Genomic DNA, 24621 nt, shown 5'->3' with positions numbered 1-24621 from the left:
GATCTGGATCTGGACCTGGACCTGATCTGGACCTGATCTGGACCTGGACCTGGACCTGGACCTGATCTGGACCTGGACCTGATGTGGACCTGGACCTGGACCTGATCTGGACCTTATGTGGACCTGGACCTGGACCTGATGTGGACCTGGACCTGGACCTGGACCTGGACTTGGACTTGGACCTGATCTGGACCTGGACCTGATCTGGACCTGGACCTGATCTGGATCTGGACTTGGTCCTGATCTGGATCTGGACTTGGTCCTGATCTGGATCTGGACCTGGACCTGATGTGGACCTGATCTGGATCTGGACCTGATCTGGACCTGGACCTGATGTGGACCTGGACCTGGACCTGATCTGGACCTGGACCTGATCTGGACCTGGACCTGATGTGGACCTGGACCTGGACCTGGACTTGGTCCTGATCTGGACCTGGACCTGGACCTGGACCTGGACTTGGTCCTGATCTGGACCTGGACCTGGACCTGGACCTGGACCTGATGTGGACCTGGACCTGATCTGGACCTGGACCTGATCTGGATCTGGACCTGGACCTGATCTGGATCTGGACCTGGACCTGGACTTGGACCTGATCTGGACCTGATCTGGATCTGGACCTGATCTGGACCTGATCTAGACCTGATCTGGACCTGATCTGGACCTGGACCTTCATTTATACCAGCAGAACCTCTGACAGCTGATTGGTTCCTTAACGAGCTGAAATAAATCCTGTGCTGAGACAGTCAGAGCTGGACGCTCTTTGAGATGTTAGTTCTGCCTCCGGTACTGAAGTCACCGATCCGATCGGACCCATGGAGGTCCGGTGTCGCTGTTACCACTGGACCGGACCGGACCGGAAACGCTGACTGAGCTGAAACACCGGTACTGAATGTGAAACCACTACCGACACCGAAGTTCGGACCCTAAACCACTGCTGTCAAACTGGACTCAGAGTCCCAGAGGCTCTGACCGGGTCAGAGAGGTCCTGACCGGGTCAGAGAGGTCCTGACCGGGTCATCAGAACCAGTGACCAGAAGTTTATCGTTTTATACCTGACGCTGCAGCTGCAAGGCGACTCTTCCTGTTTGTTACTGAGTTTCTGCATCAGGTTTGGCAAAAGAAGAAGAAAAAGTTGAGCTCCTGTGGATCTGTGTGGGACCTGCTGCCATTCTTCTGACCTTTGACCTGTAAAAGTTGTTCCCTTCAGTCTGGACCGGTCCGGTTCTGTGGATGAGCCGAACACGGAGTGATTATTGATCTCCGCTGATCGATTCCCTGATCTCTGGATCTCTGGCTGAATATTTATAGTAAACAGAATAAATGTTTTTCCTCAGAGCCTCAGTTTCTCCGGATCATCAGCGCCAGGCTCGGATCCCGACCCGGTTCGGCGATGGACTCCACTGGGTCGGTCCCTGCACAAGCAACTTTTATACTGAAGCTATTTAATTTTTACATTGTTTTATTGGATCTTGTGTTTGTGGTCATGTGAGCGACAGGCTCATCAGAACCTGCAGCCGTGTGATGCTGCCATCTGGTGGCTGTTATAGGGAAGTACACCCAGGATTCATTCTATCCTGGAAATCTGCATTTGGAAACATGTTTTATAAATTATGTTTCAGCAGATGGAGGCTTTCCTCATTTAATTTATTGCTGTTTATCATCAAAAATTTATTTTGTTTGGTGAAACTTGTTTAAATAGTTTTAGACCCTTTAATTCGTCAGTAATTATTAAAATGCATCCATATGTGGATTAAAACAATAATTAAATGTTTACAAACATTAGACCAAAATATCAATGTAAAAATATGTCATGCAAACAGTTGTGCTGTTTCTTTATGTAAAACGGTTTAGAAATCTGATGAAGTGATGCGTAAAGAGAATAAAAAGTTTCAGGTCGGGGTTATAGCGCCCCCTACAGGGGGGGATTTACTGATTTAAAATGAACAGAGAACAAAAAGAAGAAGAAATGACTGCAGCAGATAAAAATCAACCCAGAACCAGAAAATCTTGTTTTCCAGATTTCACTCACTGAAGAAACATCACCTCTACAAGTTTCTGTCCACTTTTTCCTTCCACTTAACTTTCCACCAGTACGTTTCAGAACATTTCAATATTCAGATTCACTGAGGTGAAAAAATAAATACTTTTCAGATGATCAGTAAAAAGTTTCAAATCTTCAGAGAGAGAAAAACTGAGAGACAAACGGGGATTAAAGCTCAGAGGAAGGAAAACACGCCGAGGTTTTTGTTGCTATTCTCAGTGTTTTAAGGGTTTCCTGGTCTTCAGAGGTGAAAGGTTAAAGGCCTTCCTGTCTGCTGATCGTTGTTTACATATCTTTGTTTTCGCACGCGACCGCCTCGGGTCGGGACAAAAGTTCAGGAGAAACAAACCGCAGCGAACTGAGACGGGTCGTTACTGCCAGAACAATGGAGGCGAAGAGAGGCTGCTCTCATCATCATCATCATCATCATCATCATCATCATCATCATCATCGTCATCATCAGATGGGATCAGACAGGATCAGGATTATCCAGAGGACGGTCAGTCAGTCCTCTCCTTCCAGCCCAAACTTTAACGTCTTTGATGCGACAGAACGAGACACAGCAGCAGATTCTGGAGGTCAAATCCAGATGTGAAGGTTTTACCAACATCTGCCAGAGTTCTGACCAACCCGTCATCTGGACCTGGAGAGAGGATGGAGGAGCTGCAGACGGCCTGGGAACGTCACAGCGAGGATTTTCACTCACAATTGACCTAAAATGTCAAAGATGCAAAAAATAAAACAAATGCGTTTCACTCTGCTGTGAAACTGATGCGAGCAAATATTCATAAAAATAATAATAACTTATGTTTTTTTGAATTTTAGACTTGCTTGCTGAAACTTGCTCCACTTAGCTGTTTCTGCTCCTCCAGTATGGAACACCAAGAAGGCCAAAAATGTTTTTGTATGCAAAGTATGAAAAGTAACGGAGTTCTGAACTTACTGTGAACGAGGATTTAAGAAAAACACATGGAGAAACACGATACAGCTGGATTCTGTAGATTAGTAACATATAATTAAGCAAATAAATGCTAACTTTGTGGATTTCAAGGAAGATTTTTTCAGCTGTTTTCAGTCAACTCGCTTCCTCCAAATGTCTGAAAGCTTCACTACGGCAGCAGAGCAACAAAGACGTTTGTGTTCGTCTTCCATGCAGATATTTTTCTTCCACTGCATTTTGTTTAGCCCATGTAATAAATTGATAAAAAATTGTGGATAATTTTTCACTACGATTCGTTTCGTAAAAGTAAAATGGAGGAAAAGAGGAGAGATAAACATTGAAAACTCCATGAACATGAAAACGAGTCTTCAACGTCTCCATTCTGCGACGCGAAGCGACAGATGAAGCAGAAATCTCGATGAAAGATCATTTTGAATCGAGTTGATAAAATATCCCCCCTCTTGTAATCACACGTGCCCCACTGCGAGACACGGTGGTGGCAGCGTCATGCTGGTCAGACGGATGGATCAAACAGACGGTTTAGATCAACATTAGATCAAATCAGGAACATCAACAAAGGAACAAAGAGTATTTCTGAACCAACCGTTGAATCCCAAAGGTCTGGGCTCGGTTCGGTCCAGACGGCCGGCGCTGATCGGACCGAGTCCTCACTGTTTGTGCGCCGTCTGATCTTTATGTGCTGCACTTTATGAACAGCTGCAGCACAAAGAGTCGGCCGACACCGCGGAGCGACCTGCTGGGTCAAAGGCTCGGCCGCCCGCCAGCCATTGTTGGGGCTTCTGGAGGGTCGGCTGTTATTTGTGAGCAGGCGTGCAGCCGTCGCCTCGTCTCCACTCACACTCAACTCTGGAGTATTTCCTGTCCAGGAAACAGGAGCAGCCAGCGGCCCGGAGCCGGCCTGAAGGACATCAGGAGGGCTTCACATCACCGCCAGAACGTCTCAAACTTTCTGTATTTTCATAAAAACAGGAGCTGAAACCAGCTTCTGTCATGATGTTCATGAAATGATTCATGAGAAAACAGGAAAAACTTTCACTAAACCACCTTGGAAGGGACCAAGGAGAAAACCTTTTCTCTCTGGAAACAAGATGGTCGCCAGACCAAGGTTAGCAGAGCTGAACCTGAAGGGAGGACAAAACTACGGGGACAATGTCCTCTGGACAGACGAGACGATGGACCGGGATGGACAGAACCAAATAGATCAGAACAAACACAGGGAGGAAACGGGCAACCATTTATACTTACAAAGTTAGCAAGCTAAATACTTAGCTTCAAACTAAACATGCAGTTAGCAAGCTAAATACTTAGCTTCAAACTAAACATGCAGTTAGCAAGCTAAATACTTAGCTTCAAACTAAACATGAAGTTAGCAAGCTAAATACTTAGCTTGAAACTAAACATGAAGTTATAATACCAAAGTAAGCTTAGCATTTAGTTGCACGTTAGATATTTAATTTGAAGGTAATATTTAGCTTGCAGGCTTTTCCCTTTGGGATCAATAAAAACTAGGTTTATTATATTCACTAAACACTTTGTGGTCCATGTATGATGAGGAACTGATTTATTCCCAGATTTTATGGAGGGAAATGTGACTCAGCATCTCAGCCTAGATTTAGAGAAACATGGAGCAAATATTATCTGGAAATGAGTTTAAAAACATTTCCTGATGCTGGTAATTTGGTAGAAAGGCAGTGAAAGTATCTGCAGAGCAAACATTCTTCCTGTGTGAGAGAACTATTGAAAAACAACATTCCAGTCAGAGAGCTGGGAAGGAATTCCCACATTTTCCCGGTCTGAGTAATCAGATTTCCCAGTCGATGCCGCTGCAGCGTTTCTGTGATTAATGTTGGGATCGGAGGGAAAACGTCTTTGTTTGTGCGGCTCGGCTCACCAAACATCCATCAAACACGCAGAAATTCCTCCGCCACATTCTGGCCTCTTATGAAACACTTCCTGCCGCTGGCCACTTATCAGCGCGTCTCAGCCTGGGCTCTGATTGGACCAAAGCCGCCGCCGCTGTCACATGCTGTGTTCGCTGCTAAAGAACAAAATAACAAAAAACAGGCTGATAAGCGGCGACCTGCTTTCCCCGGCCGAGGGAGGGAGCGAAACCCCGGGCGGTCCATTCAGGCCCAAGACCAAAGGTCACGTCAGATGTGAGACGGCGCGTTCGAGTCCAGAATCACGTCCTCCATGTTTAAAACGGCTCCCGCGCTCCGAACCACAGACGGTTACTGTCCCTTTAAGAGACCATCATCTACTTCCTGTTTCATGTCTTCAGACTTGCTTCAATATTTCCACATTACATTTTTCAACCCCACAGCATGACACTGCCGCCTCCTTTCACCAGGAGCTTAAAGTCCTGAAGCTGCAGAGTTTTATTAGAAATGTGACGTGGGAATAAAGCTTTTAATCAAGTTAATTTTAGAGTCTGGAATTAATTAAAATCTAAAATCATAGATCAATAAAACAAGCAACATTTTCACTACAGAAACCATTTTACTGCTAAATTAAGGAATAAATTGACCTATGACCTCGACAACAAAGATAGTTTTTAATGTTTTCTTTGGGTTTTTCAACTATCAGAAATGTGGGCTGTGGATGCTGATGTTAGCACTGAGATGCTATCTTAACCTAGCATAGTAACCTAGGCTAACTCCTTTTAGCACAACTTGAACAGAGCAATAATCCTTCCTAGCGTCCAATCAGATCTCTTACAAGCAGAAATTAATTCATTCATTTGACGTTTTTATCCAACCGTTGCTGTTGTTAGCAGATGTGCGTCTGAATTACAGGTGTACCAGAAACACATGAATACAAAGGTTCCATCTGGAACTTCATAAAGTCTGAACGCACACCATGTTAAACCTCTATATGCTACAGCTGTGGTAGCGTTTAGGACCTGCTATTTCCCACTATTGTGTTCTGTGGATGATGTGCTTCAAGTATTTATGTTGAAATGTTAAATATTAACCATTTGAAACACATCTGTTGAGTTGCATTGGCTGAGAGTCAGACAGCCACCAAAATAACACTCCAAATATCTGATTCTAATTTGAGAATTTGTGTTTTCCACAACTGTTTCACGTCTGGTGAATATTAATGGTTCATTAGAGCGTGTTTCAACTTGAAACCTACCAAGTCAGGCTGCGGCGGCACTGGAGGAGCTGCAGAGATTCACATCCTGGGAGGATTAATCTGCCCTGGGGCGAGGAGAAAGGTTAAAGGTCAGATTCACCAGGCAGGACGCAGCAGCTGAGTCACCATCCTCACTTTAAACACGGTGGTGGCAGCATCATGCTGTGGGGGAGCAGAAAACCTGCTAGCAGAGACTGGAGGAGATATTATGGGATGGATTAGACTGGAGTCACTGGGGATGAATGAATAAAACACTTTTTAGATTTTTATTTTTAAAAACTTTAACTGGATGGTTCAGTTCATCAGAACCTTAATAAAGTTCTGAAAGCCCAGTGTGACTAGCCAAACAGAATCAAAGTACTTAATGACATAAATAAAATGAGTTTCAGTCGGTTTATCATATTTCACAAAATGTCTTCAGATTGTTGTGAAAAAATGTATTTAATGGAAAATGATCATTTCTGGGAACTGCAGAAGTTGAACAATCAAACTCTGAACGGATTATGAACAGCTTTCATATTGCAAAAGGTTTTTATTTCAACGACTGGAGAGTTTTTACAGTACAGATCAGTTTGTACATAAATAGGCAGTAGTTATAAATATCAGAGGTCTGGCTGGTATAAAATTAAAAAAGGGAATATTTTACAGTATGAACACGGCTGGCTCATCTCTGGTTGTCTGTCCGTCTGACAGATGTCCTGCTGCAGGTGACCTTTGACCCCCGGCCATGCCTCAGTCATGGTCATGCTGCAGAGGTCGCCAGAACCGGCAGCATCGTTCAGAACGTCCTCAGAGAGTTCTGGTCAGAATGCTGCAGCACTGGCTGCTGCATGATGGCGCAACGCTGTCCTCTGGTGCTCAGAGCCGGTACTGCCGGTCCGTTACGCAGAGCCAGCAGAACCTCCTCAGATTAAACTCAGAACTGCCTGCAGAGTCCAGATGAAACGGGATGAATAAAGCTTTGGCATTGTGACCTTTGACCCCTGGTGTAACCTGAAGAGCGGCCCGGAACGGGGCAGGCCGAACGTAAAGGTTTACAAACCGAGTCGCAGAAGGAAACGTGTCCAGGAGCCAAGGAGAGCCGCTTCCAAGTTCTGGTTCAGAGACCCGAACGGGACGTCTCTGATCCAGAACCGGCCCGGCCCGGCGAAACAGAACCGTGTTCAGGAAGCCTGGGTGACCCCAACAATCGGATGTCTGGAAAATCTGGGATTCTTTCGCACATTTCCACAGCAACAGCTCCTTAAACTTCCTGCTGGAAACTATAAAACTTCACAGGATTTTATCAGCCTGTGTCCATCCCCCTTTACTCTGATGCCCCTAAATAACAGCAGTCCAGGTCAGGCAGGAGAATCTGCTTCACAAAAACTAATTAATGTTTATTAATTGTGATTATAGACTGTAGTGAGAAACGGCGCTGGCAGCATCATGCTGTGGGACGAGGAGGCTGGATGGAGAACCCAGAATGATTCTGGAACAAAACCTACAGAAGACCCAAACAGAGAAAACATGCCGCACTTTTTAGATTTTTACATTCATTAAAACACTATAAAAACTAAGACTTTCCGTCTAGTTTTCGTTTTGTGGAGGTTTATCAAATAAAACCAGTGAACTGATCAAAGTTTGTGCTCAGAATGGGACAAATGGGTGTGAAAACTTTTTCGCTTGGAGATCATTCAGATTTCAAACTTCTGTTTCCTAATACTGTCCAATAACGTCACGAATCAGAACTGGTTGTGGGCTGACCGGTTGTGGGCCGAGCGCTGAGCTCTGAGGAACTCCTTCACTAACTGGAATCTGATTTTACGTTTAAACTGAACAAGTTCAGTTGGCAAAGACTTGATTTGATCTGCGGCTGCTGGGCGTGCTGCGGGTCCTGCTTCCTCCAGGGGGCGCTGTTTGCTTAAATGGCTTTAATGTTGAAGATGCTTCTGGTCATGTGACGCGCCGCCATATTGTGAGGGGCGTACAGCAGCTCATCAGTTTCACATTACACCAGTAAAAATCTGCAAAGATTAATAATTAATAACATTTTTCCTTCTGTATTCAGTGATAAGTCATCTGCAGTTCAAATGAATAATAAATAAAACAGTTTGAAGATTAAAAACAAACATTAAAAAGTTTTGAAAAACTTGTAGCGTCGACGTGCAAAACCCGAAAACCGTTTGGATTATTTGGATAATTACAGATTTATATTAATAATTACATCAATTTATTGAATATTTGTTGATATTTTATTATCTATTTAACAAGTTGAACAACTAGTTTATTAATTTATCCATAAAATATAATTAATTTCTGAGAAATTAATTCAACAGTAATTTAATAAGTCAATGTAATTATTTATATATACTATTAATCAATTGCATTTAAAATTATTAATAATAAATTAAACTATTCATAATTTAACATCTAATAAAAAGACTATAAAATTATTGTCTATTAAATATTATTAATAAATTATAGACTGTTAAAACAAATTTAGCATTTAAATACTTTCAGGAAAACAACAGACTTTATGAAACGCAGCTGCTGGTTTTCTGTTCTTCAGACGTTTTTAAGTCTAGATTTTTTTTATTTTCTGTTTTTATTCATCATTTTTTGTTTTGTTTCATCTCAGCTTTCACACCAGACTTGCCCCTCACAACATGGCCGACATCCTGGCGCGTCAATGACTCGGGTCATGTTGCATCATATCAGGATGCGTTTCTGATTGGTCGCTGTGGTCCTTGAACTCCAGGAATCTCCGCCCACATCTCCATGAACTGGAACCAGAACTGGGACCAGAACTGGGACCAGAACTGGGACCAGAACTGGAACCAGAACTGGGACCAGAACTGGAACCAGAACTGGGACCAGAACTGGGACCAGAACTGGGACCAGAACTGGGACCAGAAGAAGGAACTCCTGCTGATGAACCTTCAGTCTGGTCCAGTGTTTGCTGGTTTCTGCTCCTCCTCACTTAACATAAAAGTGCTGAAGCTTTTTCTTCCTCTTCTTCTGATCTGGAGGTTTGAGTCATCATCATCATCATCAGCAGCAGCAGCTGGATTTTGGTACCAGAACCTCAGAACCACAGCTCCCTGATGAGTCTCCATCTGGTCCAGGGATGGCTGCAGTAACACTCCAGAGCCAGCGGGGGCGCCTTGTGCTGCGGCCAGCGTGAGCGCTCCTCCTCGCCCTCGGGTCGGCGCCGGGCTCCGCCCCTCGACCTCACAGCGTGGCCAGGATGCGGGAGAAGGAGATGATGATGGAGAGCGAGGTCTGGCCCGCGCCGAACACCAGAGCCTCCAGCGGCGCCATGCCCTTCCCCGCCACGCGGTACACACCGGCCACCGCCGCGCCTGCAGCACACAGACACACACACACACACACACACACACACACACACACACACACACAGGATGTTCCGATAACCAGTCAGGACGCTGATGATCTTTAAAAGCTAAAACATGGCGCTTTTAAAAAAAGTCTACTTTTTCCTTCCACTCAACTTTCCAGTACTATTCCTGGATCCTTATTTTTCCTGCTTTCTGAAAAATCTTTGGTGGATTCACCTGACTCGGGTTTCCTTTCCATCAGAATTGACGTTCAGACTCTAACCGGGTCACAGGAAGTTGGATTTTTTCCCTCCCAGTTAAAATTCTGATCCTGTTTCCAGTTTTTCCAACAATCCCAGTTTAACTTTGAGGGGTTTTCTCAGAGAACCATCAGCTCAGAGCATCACGATGGTTCTGACCCAGTAGAGTCTTCAGAACATTCTGGATTATACCAGGTTCTCCAGAGATGTTTCTGTCTCCCCCTGCTACAGGACTTCCTGTTTTCTGACCAATCAGAGAGCAGAGAGACATTCCCACTCTGGGTCTGATCAAACTGGACCTCTGTGATGTTTCCTTCCCCGCCCTCTGTCTCCCCCTGCTGGCCCTGAACTGAATCACACAGGAGGGGCGTCACTCACTTGTGATGACGGCTCCAGAGAGGGAGGCCAGGAAGCCGACGCTGACCAGAACCACCGTGATGAGGCGGCCCCACCTGTGGCGCTGCAGCATGACCAACATGAGCAGACCGCCGGCGCCGTGGAGGAACAGCGAGGAGAACAGACACCACAGGAAGACCCAGTACCACATCTCTGGAGGAGGAGCAGAGAGGAAGAGCAGGTCAGAAACAAAACATCACCATCTAACATACTGAACCACAAGGAGGAAAGGAAGGAAGTCAAAGAAAGAAGGAAAGGAATAAAGGAACACAGGGAAAAAGGAAGGAAAGGAGGGAACAAAGACACTAACTTTTACCAACGAGGAATAAAGTCTAGAAATAAATATTTGTATAAATACGTAGTTTTCTGTGATGTCACACTTCGGGGAACTTTGCAGCCATCTTGGTAGGCATCTGTAACTCATGGCAGTTGCTATGGCAACAATAAACAATCCATATTCTCTGTCTGGTATGAGTAAATCCCAACAGCAGAGATTTCCCTTGTACGTTGGTCAGAAGGGTCAGGGTACTTCCTGTTTGTTCATCTGCGCTGCGATGGCCTACCAAGATGGCGGATCAGTGGCGCGGATCACTGCCTGTTCACTCATGGCAACTATGTATTGATCAACAAACTGTTAAAATATGAATGTGGTAAATAAATCTATGGATTCAGGTAAAATGTCTTGACATTAAATATGAAACGTTTTTCCACATTTCTTTCCCTCCAGGGTTTTGTGATTTTGTGGCTGATTTGGAAATATTGAAAGACATTTTTCAGTATTTGTGCTTAAAGTATGAAATGTGACTTTTTGTTGCTTCACATCAATCAGACTGTCGGTTGACATCAAGTAAATCTGGGGCAGAAATGGAGTGAAAGTGAGAATACTGCCACCTACAGGTAGGAGTTAGACATTTAATCCAATGCTTTCCACCATTTTTGTTGAAAATTTGCAATAAACTCATAATAATGCAGTAGTGTAATTATGAGTCCCTCTGGAGTTCAGGGGCCACACAAGAAGCCACGCCGGGCCGGATTTGGCCCCCGGGCCTCGAGTTTGACAAGTGCGATAGACTTATTTATTTTCTGTTTCTTGGAGCATTTATTTCTGAACTCTCCAAAGCGCCATGTTTCCTGACTGGACCTCATGCTTTGGTCCGTTGTGGCTCCGGAAGTCTCAGAGAAACTGCTCCACCGCACATCTCATAAACAGGAAGCTGATTTGTTTAAGCATCTCAATCAGCTGCTGCTGCTTCTCAGCGCAGCGCAGCAGCGGGACCGCAAACTCCAGATGCGCTTCTTGCTGAGTCAGCGTGGCAGGCTTTGGTTGCTCCACTCAGGGTGGAGATGGTGGCAGCACATTTCCGCCTCTGCTGCTGCAATCTTGTGTTTACATGACACACCAACCGTGACTCCACGCTGCGGATGGAGAGCCGGGATCCTGCAGATAAAGCCGCTGACGCTTCTGCAGCGGCGGGTTCACGCAGATGGGGGTCTGCGTCGTTTGATGTAAAGCGATAAAATAAAAAATGATGCGACTCTGATGGTCTCACGTGACCCGGAGCTCAGGTTGGACAAAGGGAGGATCAGGTTTTGCATCCCATAATACCTCATGTTATCCCTGGTTTCACTCTGGCTCACCGTCCCTGCTTTATCTTCCGCTTTAAAATGGACGCGGTGCCGCTCGCGGCGGCGCGACGCTCGCGGTGCCGCTCGCGGCCCCTCCGGTCCTACCTGTGAAGTCCTTCAGGGTGGCGCCGTGGACCCAGAGGCTCAGCACCTGCTGCACCGACAGGTTCACGGAATAGTCCCGGCTCATGGTTCCGCCGCCGCCGCCGTCGCCCGGGCTCGCAGGCCTCTTGATCGGATCGCTGAACTTGGCTTTGGACGGAGGCATGGAGGAGACCGGGGCGGAGGGGGCGGAGCGGCGCGGCGCGGCTCTACCGGTGCCGCTGCTTCGGCTTGACGTCCGTCTCCGCTGCGGGAAGGGCAGGGCCGCGGGGTGGTCGGGTGGTCCTCGGCGGTGCGGAGGCCATGATGCGCAGCGGCGGCGGCAGGCGCACCGACGGTCAGCTCGTCCTACATCGGCTGGTCCCGCTGCATCATCCTTAAAGGGCCAGCAGCCCTCTGACGGCTTCCGCTCCAAGATCCGGCTGCCGTAAACCGCTCTGTGGATGGGACTCGGTGCGCATGCGCAACGCAAGGACGTAAAAAGCGACGCGTCTGACAAATATGAGTAAAAACATATCAGAGGGTCAAAATGTACAATAAATAAATAATAAGACCGTAAATCTGCGTTTATTTAATCTTTCTGATTAACATTCAGCCTGAGCTGCCGCTTTAACGTTGCCCTTGACGACCGTGAGACAGAGGAGCTCCCTGATTGGCTGCTGAGGCGTCTCAATTTTACGGTTCATTTAAATCCCGTGACGTCATTCAGAAGCGAAACGAATAAAATAAATGACGGTTGGAATCAACAGGCCGTTTGGTTTTTGAGTGTGATGTTAATGTTTGTATGTTTTATTCTGGAAACGGATCAAATATGGAATTTAAATTAGGAATAAAAAAGTTCAATAGTTGATCAATAATATTACATCCTTTGCCAAATTTTACCTTCATAAACGCTGCTTCACAAAGGCATTAAAGATAACATTTTAATATTCTGTGAATCTTAAAAATGAATAATAATAATAATAATAATACATCCACTGTTATGAAACTTTTCTTGCTTGAATTAAACCCTGGTTTATTTTATTTGGTTTAAATATTTTGCTATTAATTATAGTCATACCAATTCGTTAAACTTCATGTGTTTTAGACATATTATTATAGAGAAAGGTAAATGTGAACAGGGTTTGGTTGGCTTGACAGAGAAACTGCTGCAGTTTTTGTCTTTTTCTTTCTTTAGTTTGTTTCACTAAAACAATTCAATCAATTCAGAAAATTAAAACATTTAAGAAAAGATTCAACCTGCCAGTTTTGCAGATAAATGTAAATAAAATGTTATTTGAATAAACAGGTGACTGAGGCAGATCCGACCGGACCGGGACCGGGACCGGACCGGGACCGGACCGGGACCGGGACCGGACCGGGACCGGGACCGGACCGGGACCGGGACCGGACCGGGACCGGGACCGGACCGGGACCGGGACCGGACCGGACCGGGACCGGGACCGGACCGGACCGGGACCGGGACCGGACCGGGACCGGGACCGGACCGGGACCGGGACCGGACCGGACCGGGACCGGGACCGGACCGGGACCGGGACCGGACCGGGACCGGGACCGGACCGGACCGGACCGGACCGGTCCTGCTGTGGAACAGAGCAGGGGAAAGTCTGGCAGCGTTCTGCTGTTTCTCCTGCAGCCGGAGGGAAGCGGAGAGGAAACCTGGCTGTAGATCCGAGATGTTCTGGATCATTTCTCTGAGGAGCGGCGAGTATTTTAAGAAGAGCCGACCCAGTTCAGACGTAACATCTGACACCGTTCGGATCGACGCAGCTTCCTCTAAGGCAGAGTTCAGCTTCAGGTTCTGCTGCTCCGGACTCGACGTCTGGAAAACCCAGTCAGAACCAAGAATCTGTTCGCTGACAGAACCGTCCCGAGTTCACAGGTGAAAAACTGCTGGATGTTTCTGAGGACAGGAGGATTCTGGGAAACCGTCAGCAAAATGTGTCTAACCAGATTGACCTCCAGCTCACAACTGCTGACCCCGTGACCTTTAACACCTTCGTTCTTCGTCTCGTCTTTCTTTGGGACGTTCCTCCCAGTGCAGCCAGAACTGATGAGGCCTGTCAGAATAATCAATAAATCAACCCAATAAGTTCAATTTGCATCTAATTTCTCTCTTTCTACCAAAAACTGGGTGATAAAAGTTTCCATACTGGTGTTTTGGTCTCAACTGGTTTCGCTTTTTAAGGATAATGTTTACAGACTTTATGACTCGTTTCTGTTTTGTTTGTTTTGCATATTTAAAATGTTTTTCAGTGTCAAATATTCATTAAAATCTAAAGTTTATTAATTTGAGAATGTTCTAGCATTATTGTGCCATAATTACCATAGTAATACTGGAAATAACAGCAATATTATAGTTTATCACAATAGTGAACAATAACTGATCCATATTTTAAGAAAGTATCTGAACCTAAAAATTAATCAAATATGAAAAAAACTAAAACTGCTGTAACCAATAAAAACTAAATATTTAACTTAACTCACTGAATTAGACAAAAAGTCCCAGATGAATAAAACTAAACTGCAGTGAAGGCCCAGAAGTGTCCATGGTTCTGATGGTTCTGATGGTTCTGATGGTTCTGATGGTTCTGATGGTTCTGATGGTTCTCCGTCTGGGTCGGAGCGATTCCCAGCTCGGCCAGCAGGTGGATTCCTTCTCCTTGTTTTCCAGAGGAAACGTTTCCACGGAGGAAAACTGGTTCTGGTTCTGTGTGGCTCTGGGTCGTGGGGATTTTAGTGGTAACTGGATCCCAGCGGGAATCGGTCAGGTTCTGTTCGGACCTGCGGCTCTTTGGAACCGGTTCACAAAGCTTTTCTCTTCAGCCCTCAGATTTTCAGCTTTTTGTTTCTTTTTTTCTGTAACTGAATCTGAGCTGAGAATCTGAGAGTCCTGATGTCTTCCTCTTTGTCTCCCTGATGCCCCTCCTGCCCCTTTTACCCTCCTGCCCCTCTTACCCTCCTGCCCCTCTTACCCTCCTGCCCCTCTTACCCTCCTGCCCCTCTTACCCTCCTGCCCCTCTTACCCTCCTGCCCCCCTTACCCTCCTGCCCCTCTTACCCTCCTGCCCCCCTTACCCTCCTGCCCCTCTTATCCTCCTGCCCCCCTTACCCTCCTGCCCCTCTTACCCTCCTGCCCCCCTTACCCTCCTGCCCCCCTTACCCTCCTGCCCCCCTTACCCTCCTGCCCCTCTTACCCTCCTGCCCCTCTTACCCTCCTGCCCCTTTTACCCTCTTGCCCCTCTTATCCTCCTGCCCCCCTTACCCTCCTGCCCCCCTTACCCTCCTGCCCCTCTTACCTCCTGCCCCCCTTACCCTCCTGCCTCTCTTACCCTCCTGCCCCTCTTACCCTCCTGCCCCTCTTACCCTCCTGCCCCTCTTACCCTCCTGCCCCCCTTACCCTCCTGCCCCCCTTACCCTCCTGCCTCTCTTACCCTCCTGCCCCTCTTACCCTCCTGCCCCTCTTATCCTCCTGCCCCCCTTACCCTCCTGCCCCCCTTACCCTCCTGCCCCTCTTACCCTCCTGCCCCCCTTACCCTCCTGCCCCCCTTACCCTCCTGCCCCCCTTACCCTCCTGCCTTACCCTCCTGCCCCCCTTACCCTCCTGCCCCTCTTACCCTCCTGCCCCCCTCAGACAGGTGTGTCTCCTCTCAGGTGACTTGGGGTTGACCGGGTCAGAACTTCTCTGTCCAGTTCAAACTGGCGTCTTGAACTGGTTCCCTTCAGCCCAGCGGTTGCCACAGTGACCAGATCTAGCACATTGCTACAATAACATAGTATTTAGCAGAGGCTAACGCTAAAGTCCTACATTGACATGGTATTTAGCAGAGGCTAACGCTAAAGTCCTACATTGACATGGTATTTAGCAGAGGCTAACGCTAAAGTCCTACATTGACATGGTATTTAGCAGAGGCTAACGCTAAAGTCCTACATTGACATGGTATTTAGCAGAGGCTAATGCTAAAGTCCTACATTGACATGGTATTTAGCAGAGGCTAACGCTAAAGTCCTACATTGACATGGTTTTTAGTGGAGGCTAATGCTAATATGCTACAATAACATGGTATTTAGCTACAGGCCAATGCTAAAGTACAATATAAATGCTTTAGCATTAATATAGCTTTAGCTAAATAACATGATACTTAGCTAATGAGGCTAATGCTAAAGCACTATATTAACATGGTATGTAGCAGAGGCTAATGCTAATATGCTACAATAACATGGTATTTAGCTACAGGCCAATGCTAAAGTACAATATAAATGCTTTAGCATTAATATAGCTTTAGCTAAATAACATGATACTTAGCTAATGAGGCTAATGCTAAAGCACTATATTAACATGGTATGTAGCAGAGGCTAATGCTAATGTGCTACATTAACATGGTATTTGTCCTTCATGCTTTCGACATGTCCCTGAGTTCTGCATCGGGTCCGGAGAGGTCCGGTACAGAACTATTCGTTACATTCAGGTGGATCAGAACGAGAAAACCCAGAGGACAAAACCGCTGGTTTGGTTCAGCAGCTGATAAACAGGTGATCAGGGGCGATGAAACATCTAAAACATGAAGGATGCTGGTGCTCAGTTCAGATTATTAACCAGTTGTTTCCCTGAATCCCAGTTGGAGCGGACTGGGAGGCTGGAGGCTGGTTCTAGGAATGCTTTTGGTCTGACAGGTGAGCAGAGCCGGTCTGCTGCGGGGGGAGGAGGGGGGAGGTCTGGGGGGAGGTCTTGGGGGTGGTCTGCGGTTTCCTTTGAGCGGCTGCAGGATCACACGCCGGGGGTTTCTGCTCGCTTTGATGGCTGACGGCAGGTGTTCATAACAAACCCGGATCCATTTGGAGCAACGGAGGTAAAACCAGGACCAGACCACAACCAGCAGGTTGATCTGGAGCTGCTGGTCTGGAAAACAGTCCCAGTTTCTCTGGGAAGCAGTGGAGGCGGTAATCTGTTGCAGCGAGAAGGCCTGATTAAAGGGAAGACGTCCCTTTGAAGACGTGACCGATGATGATGATGAGCTTCAGCTCCTCCAGTCAGGAGAGGACGAGCTGATTCATGTCGGCTCTCTCATTGAGGAAACGGCTCCCTGAGGGCCCAGAGTTTCTGTTTTGGTCTGTCGGGTAATTTACTTGTCCTCGTTAATAACGTTCTACTCTGATGGGTTTTTATTGGAAGGCAGCAGCAGAACCAGAATGTTGTGGTAACGAAATGAGCGGCTGCTGCTTAGATGCGGCCAGAACCGAATGCCTGACAAGTTTACATTCCCTCATCGCTGGCAGAAAGTTCCTGTTTATCCTGGACCTTTAATGATTTATATGAACCAAACTTTTCCCTGATCATCCAACAAACAGGTTTAAAGTTTGTATTTATCAAAGATTTACACACAAGTACGACTCAAAAATGATTGAATTACATGAGATCAATTAAAATGCATAAATGTTTTATAAAGGATACATTATGGCCTACAGTAAGGGTGTCCAATATGTGGGCTGGGGGCCATTTTTGGCCCATTGACTGACTGATTGTGGCCACAGCAGGTGGAGACAAAATTACTACTGACTAAATAAAAGTTTCTACGATGGAAAATATTGAGCACAATAAAAAGTATTTCAACAAACATCTCTCTTTAGTTTCATAGCAGCTATTTATTTATCAACTGACTTCTACTTTGAGACAAACTTTAAAGAACCCAAATCTGCTTTTATTTCATTTATTAAAACATATTTTAAACGTTTTAGCATTTTTAAAGAGTAGCTAAAATTTTTGCTTCTTCAACCCTTTGAGTCGTAAACCCAGTCGCGTCCATAGACGCTCTGATGGAGTTTCACCTGTAAACAACCTTACATCTGGGTGCAATGATGGACCTGAACCTGCAGAGCCACATAAAGACGGTTGCAAAGTCGGCCTTCTGTCACCTGAAGAACATTTCCAGGATTAAAGGACGAAATTCCCAAAAGATCTAGAGAAGCTCATCCATCTTTAGTTGCACTGATCACTGCAACAGCATCGACAAATATAACTAGACAGGTAGGCCTGTCGCAATAAATCAATTAATAAACAATTAATCACATGACAAATTAAAACGAGCTCAATAATTTCCATTTGCATAATTTATCATTTTCCTGAACTGGATGAAAAAAAGTCTCTAGTCTGAATTAAATCAGCATCAGAACAGATAAAGTTCTGCTAAAAGCCTCCCAGCCTGCAGGAACCAGGAAGCTCATCTGTAAAATGGCTGCATACCTACAAGAAGCAGAAATGCAGCCAGTGGAAGGGACCGAGTCTGAAACTTCGCTTATTCCAGCCGGCTCCCCCAGGAGACCCGTATCCATCTCAGCGCTGCGGCAATTTGTCTGGAAGTCGGGAACCAGAGGAGCAGATGCCAGCGGTATGCGGACGAGTCCAACACGGAAATATTTTGAGTCGGCGGAGCAGCCAAAGCCGTCTGTCCCGACAGAACTATCGGTGTCTGGATCTGCTCGTCCCGATCCGAACGTTTACATCACACTGCTCTGCCGTTCAGCTCCAGATGAGCTGATGTCAGATCCTTATCCTGACCGAACAGACGGGACCGAGGACACACACCTGAGGAACTCCAATCTGCCCATCTTATCTCCTCACTGAGTCCAAAACCTGCAGACAGAGACAGACTGGCACCGTGAGCCGTCTGCTTTCCAGGATCTGACTTTTCTGTTTTAGAAGCTAGAATTTAGGAACCGCTGCTATGGCTAAAGCTCGCTGTACATCTGTCTGTTTCACTGCATCAAAACATTGAAATAAGTATGAATATTCCATAAAATCAGATGTTTTGAGTAAACGTCCTAAATTCACAAAACTTTCAAATAAGGTTGAATATTCTGTAAAGACGTCTTAAGTAAATTTAGCATTATTTCCACATCAGGATATCGTTGAATAAGTTTTAAGAGTGTTAAAAGCATGACAACTGAATCTCTTCCACTGCCTTTCTAACAAGAAGCAATAAAATGAGCTCTGTGTTGCATGAAGCATGGCAGCTCCTGCTGAGAAATGTGCTCAGCTTTTTGGTGCAGTTGACAGTTTCTTGGATAAACGCACAAAAACACTGAAATAAAAAGTAAAAAAATATAGATCTGGTTGCAAAAAACAACAGAAGAGAAAAATCTGTGGCGAGAAGCTATTTTAGCAACAGAAAGAATGTTGTTTGCCTTGTTGTTATGTGCCGCGGTGAGACGTGACAGACCAAATGCGATTTATGAAACAAGCCCTCTGAGTTTATTTTTACACTTTATTTAGGAAGAAATATAGCAGAAAACAAACAAAGCCACCCACAGGAAAAACTCTGGCATAGCAACCAAAACACAACTGACATTTTCACGTAATCCTGCTTCATGTTGGAGTTTAAACACACGGAAAACATTAAGATCCCAGAAAACAACCGACTGCTGACTGGAAAAAGAACGAGCAACATCTCACAGCTTCAACGGTTTGCATATTTGTTTACCAGAACATGAAATATCGACGTTCTTGTACATAAAAATGACAACTCTCTGTTTGTTGTCAGGAGTGGATAAATGCTTTCGATTCAGGCTGAACTGAGGGCAGTTTGAGGGAACATAAATCACCGTTTAATCGATTAGTCATTCCTGGATGAAAGGATAAAAGGGATGCTTACGGCAAACGGGTCGGAAACAGAACCTGCCCTCAGACAACATCCGCTCATCCTTAACCGGAGCAAAACGACGATGCAAAGATCATCCCCAGACCCACGCAGAGGTTTTCCTGTGAACTGGAGGAGTTGGTGTGAGTCACGCTGAAACGCAGCAACGTTTAGACTAAACAGAACCCGTAGTACGTAGTAGGTCACCGAGGCCCGGATCCCGCAGAGCTATTTCTGTTCACTCTTCCCATAATGTGGCCTCCGGATTCCTGCACCACACATGGACACAATCAGTCACCTACACAAACACTTCTGGACTTTACCATAAAATCCTGAAAACACACACTCACAGACACACACTCACACACACACACACACACACACACACTCACACACGCACGCACACACACTCACAGACACACACACACACACACACACGCACGCACACACACTCACAGACACACACACACACTCTCACACACACACTCACACACACACACACACACACACACACACACACACACACACACACACACACACACTGCTGCTTACTCACCATTTTCACATTCAGACTATATTTATCACCAGTTTACAACTGTTTCTTTTCCACTGTACTCTGACTTAGTTACTTTTATTTCCATGACCAAAATCAAGAAATATGCCTTGAGAAAAAAGAGAAAGGAGCTGAGAAAGTATCCAAATGTTTCCAGAGTTGTAACATCGTGTTGGGGAGGCTGTGAACGCCAGCTAGCAGCTAACAACTAGCAGCCAGCAGCTAGCTAGAAAGGGTACGTTAGCAGTGAGTTAGCGGTAGCCTCAGCCTTCACAGAACCTGGTGAAAATGTCTAAATGTGGCTCCATACTACACAGATTATATGAGGTTAAATTATCCTGCAACGACAAATTTAAGACTTTTTGTCAACAACTCAATATTTAAAATGAATTTAAGACATTTAAATTTTTTATTTTTAAATCCATGACATAAACAGTGTGGCGAGTTTGTGTTTGGGAACACATAACCCAAATCTTTTACTGATGTCTTTTATCTGTTTTGTCTGCGCTGATAAAAAATCGTGTCTCTACCATCAAACTCCTGATCCGAGTTGGAGTTTGATTGAACTTTGACCTGTCAGGCTCTTCAGGACCAGAAGTGATATGAATGAAATCAGAACCTGATAATGTGACACAAAGTTCAATCCAAGTCATGAAAATAAAAAACACTTAATGGCAATGATTGGATTAAAAGGATCAAAAAACGGCGGCCATCTTGAACATGGCCGCCATTCATCATTATGGCCATCATCCTGAAATCCAAGTGGCTCATGGGAAATACTAAAAAATACGGCCTTAATTTTTATGTTTGAATGTCCAGTTGAAATATTTTCACAGTAAAATGTTCAGATGATGGCCGACCAGAACCTGGGACGTTGCCAGGTAGAAGCTAACTGTGCTTTGAACTGATCCAGGCTGATCCGATGGGTTCCTGGGTTCTGAATCCACGTCATCTGAGCTTCAAGTGTCAAAACCTGGAAAAATCCCAAAGGTTTGAAAGCTCCTGCATTGTGTCACAGTGTTTTCCTGAAGTCATCCCCTGAAGGTGGGGAAATTCCTTGGAAACAAACCATTCAGCAGTAACTGAAAGCTGAAGGAGTTCGGTAAATCATTCCTCGGAGTGATTTCATTTCCTGATCGGCTTTCCTTTCATGCCTGGACAGTTTAACGGGACAGGTGCAAACAGTGGAGCCTTCCAGGTGAGCCGGGAATTTACTGCAGCAAGAATGGAGAAAGAACTCAGGTTAATTATTTACCAACAGGGGAAGAACGTAGCTATAGACGTAGGTAAGAATCCACCGACTGAGATCGGTCCGACATCCAGAACCTCAGAGATCTGATGCTTTTGGTATCTTTGTGGTATTTTTGCTTTCTTCTTCTGGGGTAAATTTCCACATCCATCTCCCCTCCTTTCTGCTGAGTTTGAGGCCTCAGGAGGCAAGTACGAACAGGACAGATTCCCCATGAGGTGACTCCTTTTAAGGCCGTTACAACTGATGTGTTGCACAAGCCAGCCAACCCGAGTCAGCCAATAGCTACGTAAACAGAGAAGCAGCAGCTTGGGTCCAGCACGTCTCAAACCCGGGTTTTCTGACTGTTCACACCCAGAAATGAGCACATAAAGTAAAATCAGGGTTGATGTTGAAACCCTGGATGCCTGTCATGCATAGCGTTCCTGTATATTAAAACTCAAACATCAGGACTTTATTGGAGAAAGACACAATGTTTTCCTGCCCTTTCATTAACCCAGAGGGAACGTCATCAAAACGTCCTGCAGCTCTGATCCACTGCACATCATCAAACTGTAAACAAGTGATGTGGAGCTTTTTGAAATTCTGAACTGATTGCAGTTTTCTGGCGGATTGCAGATCTTCAAAAGCCTGACCGAATGAATACAGATTTTATTTTTGGAAAAGGGCAGCAAGATTTAATTTTATAGCACAATCAAGCAACTGTCTTTACTTCAGTTATTAAAAAGTATGTATATATCACTTAATAGAAAATTTACTTCCTGATTAAACTTCTTTAAATTGGGTCTCTGTCGCTTTAAGAAGCTCCTGCTCTTTCTGAAACTCCACCTTCAGGAAGTCATCCTAACATGGCTCCTCTATTGACCCTTTGACAACATTTTTACAGTTCCACCAGGTGTTTGCTAATTGCTGCTGGCTAGTCTGAAGGAGCTGAGAGGGGAGGGCTGCTCTGAGAGGCGGAAACTCTTAGTTCATTCTCTAAAACAAGCCACACTTGATGTAGGCCAGTTTGGTGTTGATCTGACCAGTTTGGGCCAGTTTGTCCTTGTCCTCCAACCGGCTCACACATGAACAGCCTCCTAGAATCTAAGCGGCTCTCCTTCCTCTGGTCACACCAACCAAACTGTGAAGCTGTTCACAAATGTTCTCTGAAAAACGTTAAAAATCCTCGACTCTTTTTCTGTTTTCATTTCATTTCATAACTGACCAGTTTTTGAAAAAGTTTTCCACATTTTGTTGAATTAAAATACAAACATCTGGAAAAAATATGTCTAATACAAAAATCCTCCATGTGCATCTTCTCCAAACTCCAGAAGGGCCAAAACTCAGATGGGGCCCAAACTAAATTATCCAAAGGGCCACAAACGCGCTTTGGACACCCAACCATGACTTAGGTTGTTGGACTTCAGAGTGAAACTTTTGTTCGTCTTCTCGTCCATTTCTCGATATAAATATGGCGTCTGGTCCAGTCAGCTCGGCTGATTCTGTCTTCGATAATTAAACAGCACCAAGTTCTCTGGGATGTTTCGGGTCGAGCCTGAGACCGTGAATCGGACCGGATCAGGCCGAGCTTTTCCAGCCTCCCTGTGAGAGTATCAGCGCCTGGCTGTGGGCCTGGCGGCCCGGCTTGGCCGCGGCGCAGCATACCAGGACGCAGCTTTCTGCTCCAACATGTGGTATATTTAGCAGAACCTCGGTGGGTCCTGGATCCGAGCTGACTCAAGGGGAAGGCATGCAGGTCTGATCTGGGCTCAGCTGACTCACAGGGAGCGTGGGGCCGACCCAGACTGAGGGACAGAACCCGATTCTGACATCAAGACACAGAAAGATGGTTGGACGTCCAAACCAAAGGTTTTATTGACGGATGAGTCAGAAATGCTGTCAGATTCCCAAAGACCGTGAAAATACCAGGATGTAATGAATGATGAAGTAAACGAGCGGGTTTCGTAAAGCGTCGCGTCTCTCGGCCAATCGGGGGTTAATTTCTGCTTCTAAGCGATCTGATTGGACGCAGGAATCAGGAACTGCTGCAGTGCTAACAGTAGTTAGCCTCTCAGTGAAGCTAAGCTAGCATTAAATAGCATCATGTTTACCAGTGAGTAGCCTTGTCAGGTCATTTTATTACCAGAATAAAGTCATAATAAGAGAATAAAGTTATAATAGTACAGTCATAAAGTCATAAAAAATGTAAAATAACGTCGCAATAATACCAGAATAACAATATGAGGATAAAGTTATGATATTACCAGAATAAAGTTGCAAAAATACAAGGATGAAATCTAATATTAGAAGAATGAAACAGTAACTTTAGTTCTATAAAATAATTAAAATGAGTAACGTTGAGCATCTATTGAAGTTAAGAGTTTTACGGATGAGGAGATATTTGATCTTTTATCACATCAGCATCAGATTATTATTAACAGCAGAAGTCTTTTTGTTTTTTTAAATGACTGTTTCTTGTTATTGAATAACTGTAATCTGGCATTATTGCATCTTTGTTCTGCTAAGATTATGAGTTAGTCTGGGCCTAATATTTCCTCCAACCCTCAAACCCCTGGATGCAAATAAAAGACAAAATCCAAGAATTTAAGAGTTCAAAGTCTTTCCTGGTTTGGCAGCCCGTTGGGTCAACCTGAGGACCAGAAGATGTTCGGGGTCACCGACCGTTTCTTCATCAGCAGATCATAAACTTTAACTCTGATGCGTCTGAGCTGCACAGATTCCAGGTCCACAACAGAACCTGTGTTTGATCCAGAACCGCGGCGGTAAGTCTCTTCCCAGATGGCCGTAATAACAGGCTAACCCGTCCCACATGGATCCACCAACCCAGCAGAACCTCTCAACTCCTGAACCCCAAACCACAGCTCTCACCAGCCCAGGCCATGGAAAACTTTGACTGGACCGTGTGGTCGTGGCAGGATGGTGATTGGATAACCGTGGGGAGGAAGGTCCAACCGAACGCCCGGCGATGAAAGCCGGATCTAGAGGACCGGTCGGGTTTCTGGTCGACATCAGACGGGCTCACGGCAGAGACACCGAGTCGCTCAGGAACCCGTCATTTTGGCTCTGGAAGCAGCAGGTGGCGCTTGTTGGACCTTCACACCGACCGTGTTCTGCCGGCTCTGATCACTGCAGAGAACGGGTCACTTCAGCTCCACCGCAGCAGGAGGTCCAGGGTACGGTTCAGGGGCCGTTCACGGCCCTCTGAAGGACCCCGTGCGGCCCTTCAGGTCTCACCTGGAGTAAATCTGATAGCTGCTGCACATCGACACTTTCTGATCGAGCAGAGGAAGATTTTTTACAGATCAATGAGATCCTTATCAAAAAAAGTCATGAAGATT

General features: G+C 45.6%; 1 protein-coding gene across 2 annotated transcripts in view; it reads right to left on the bottom strand.

The window, feature by feature from the left end:
• Positions 1-6649: 6649 nt before the first annotated feature.
• tmem170b (transmembrane protein 170B) overlaps positions 6650-24621 on the bottom strand; it is a 75252-nt gene continuing 57280 nt past the window's right edge. Inside the window, exons 1-3 of one of the 2 annotated variants that reach the window (XM_055055161.1) lie at positions 11849-12529; positions 10100-10270; positions 6650-9485 (exon numbers count right to left, since the gene is read on the bottom strand). In XM_055055161.1, the coding sequence (XP_054911136.1) occupies positions 9355-9485; positions 10100-10270; positions 11849-12011 (465 nt within the window). In that variant the 5' untranslated portion in view covers positions 12012-12529 and the 3' untranslated portion in view covers positions 6650-9354. Of the gene's footprint in view, positions 9486-10099; positions 10271-11848; positions 12530-24621 lie in introns of those variants that run through there. The other variant, XM_055055162.1, reaches the window with a different exon arrangement.

This window comes from Poeciliopsis prolifica, unplaced genomic scaffold (assembly GCF_027474105.1).
Source record: "Poeciliopsis prolifica strain line A6 unplaced genomic scaffold, Auburn_PproV2 SCAFFOLD041, whole genome shotgun sequence".
NCBI lineage: Eukaryota > Metazoa > Chordata > Actinopteri > Cyprinodontiformes > Poeciliidae > Poeciliopsis > Poeciliopsis prolifica.
This window is presented reverse-complemented; position numbering and strand designations above follow the sequence as displayed.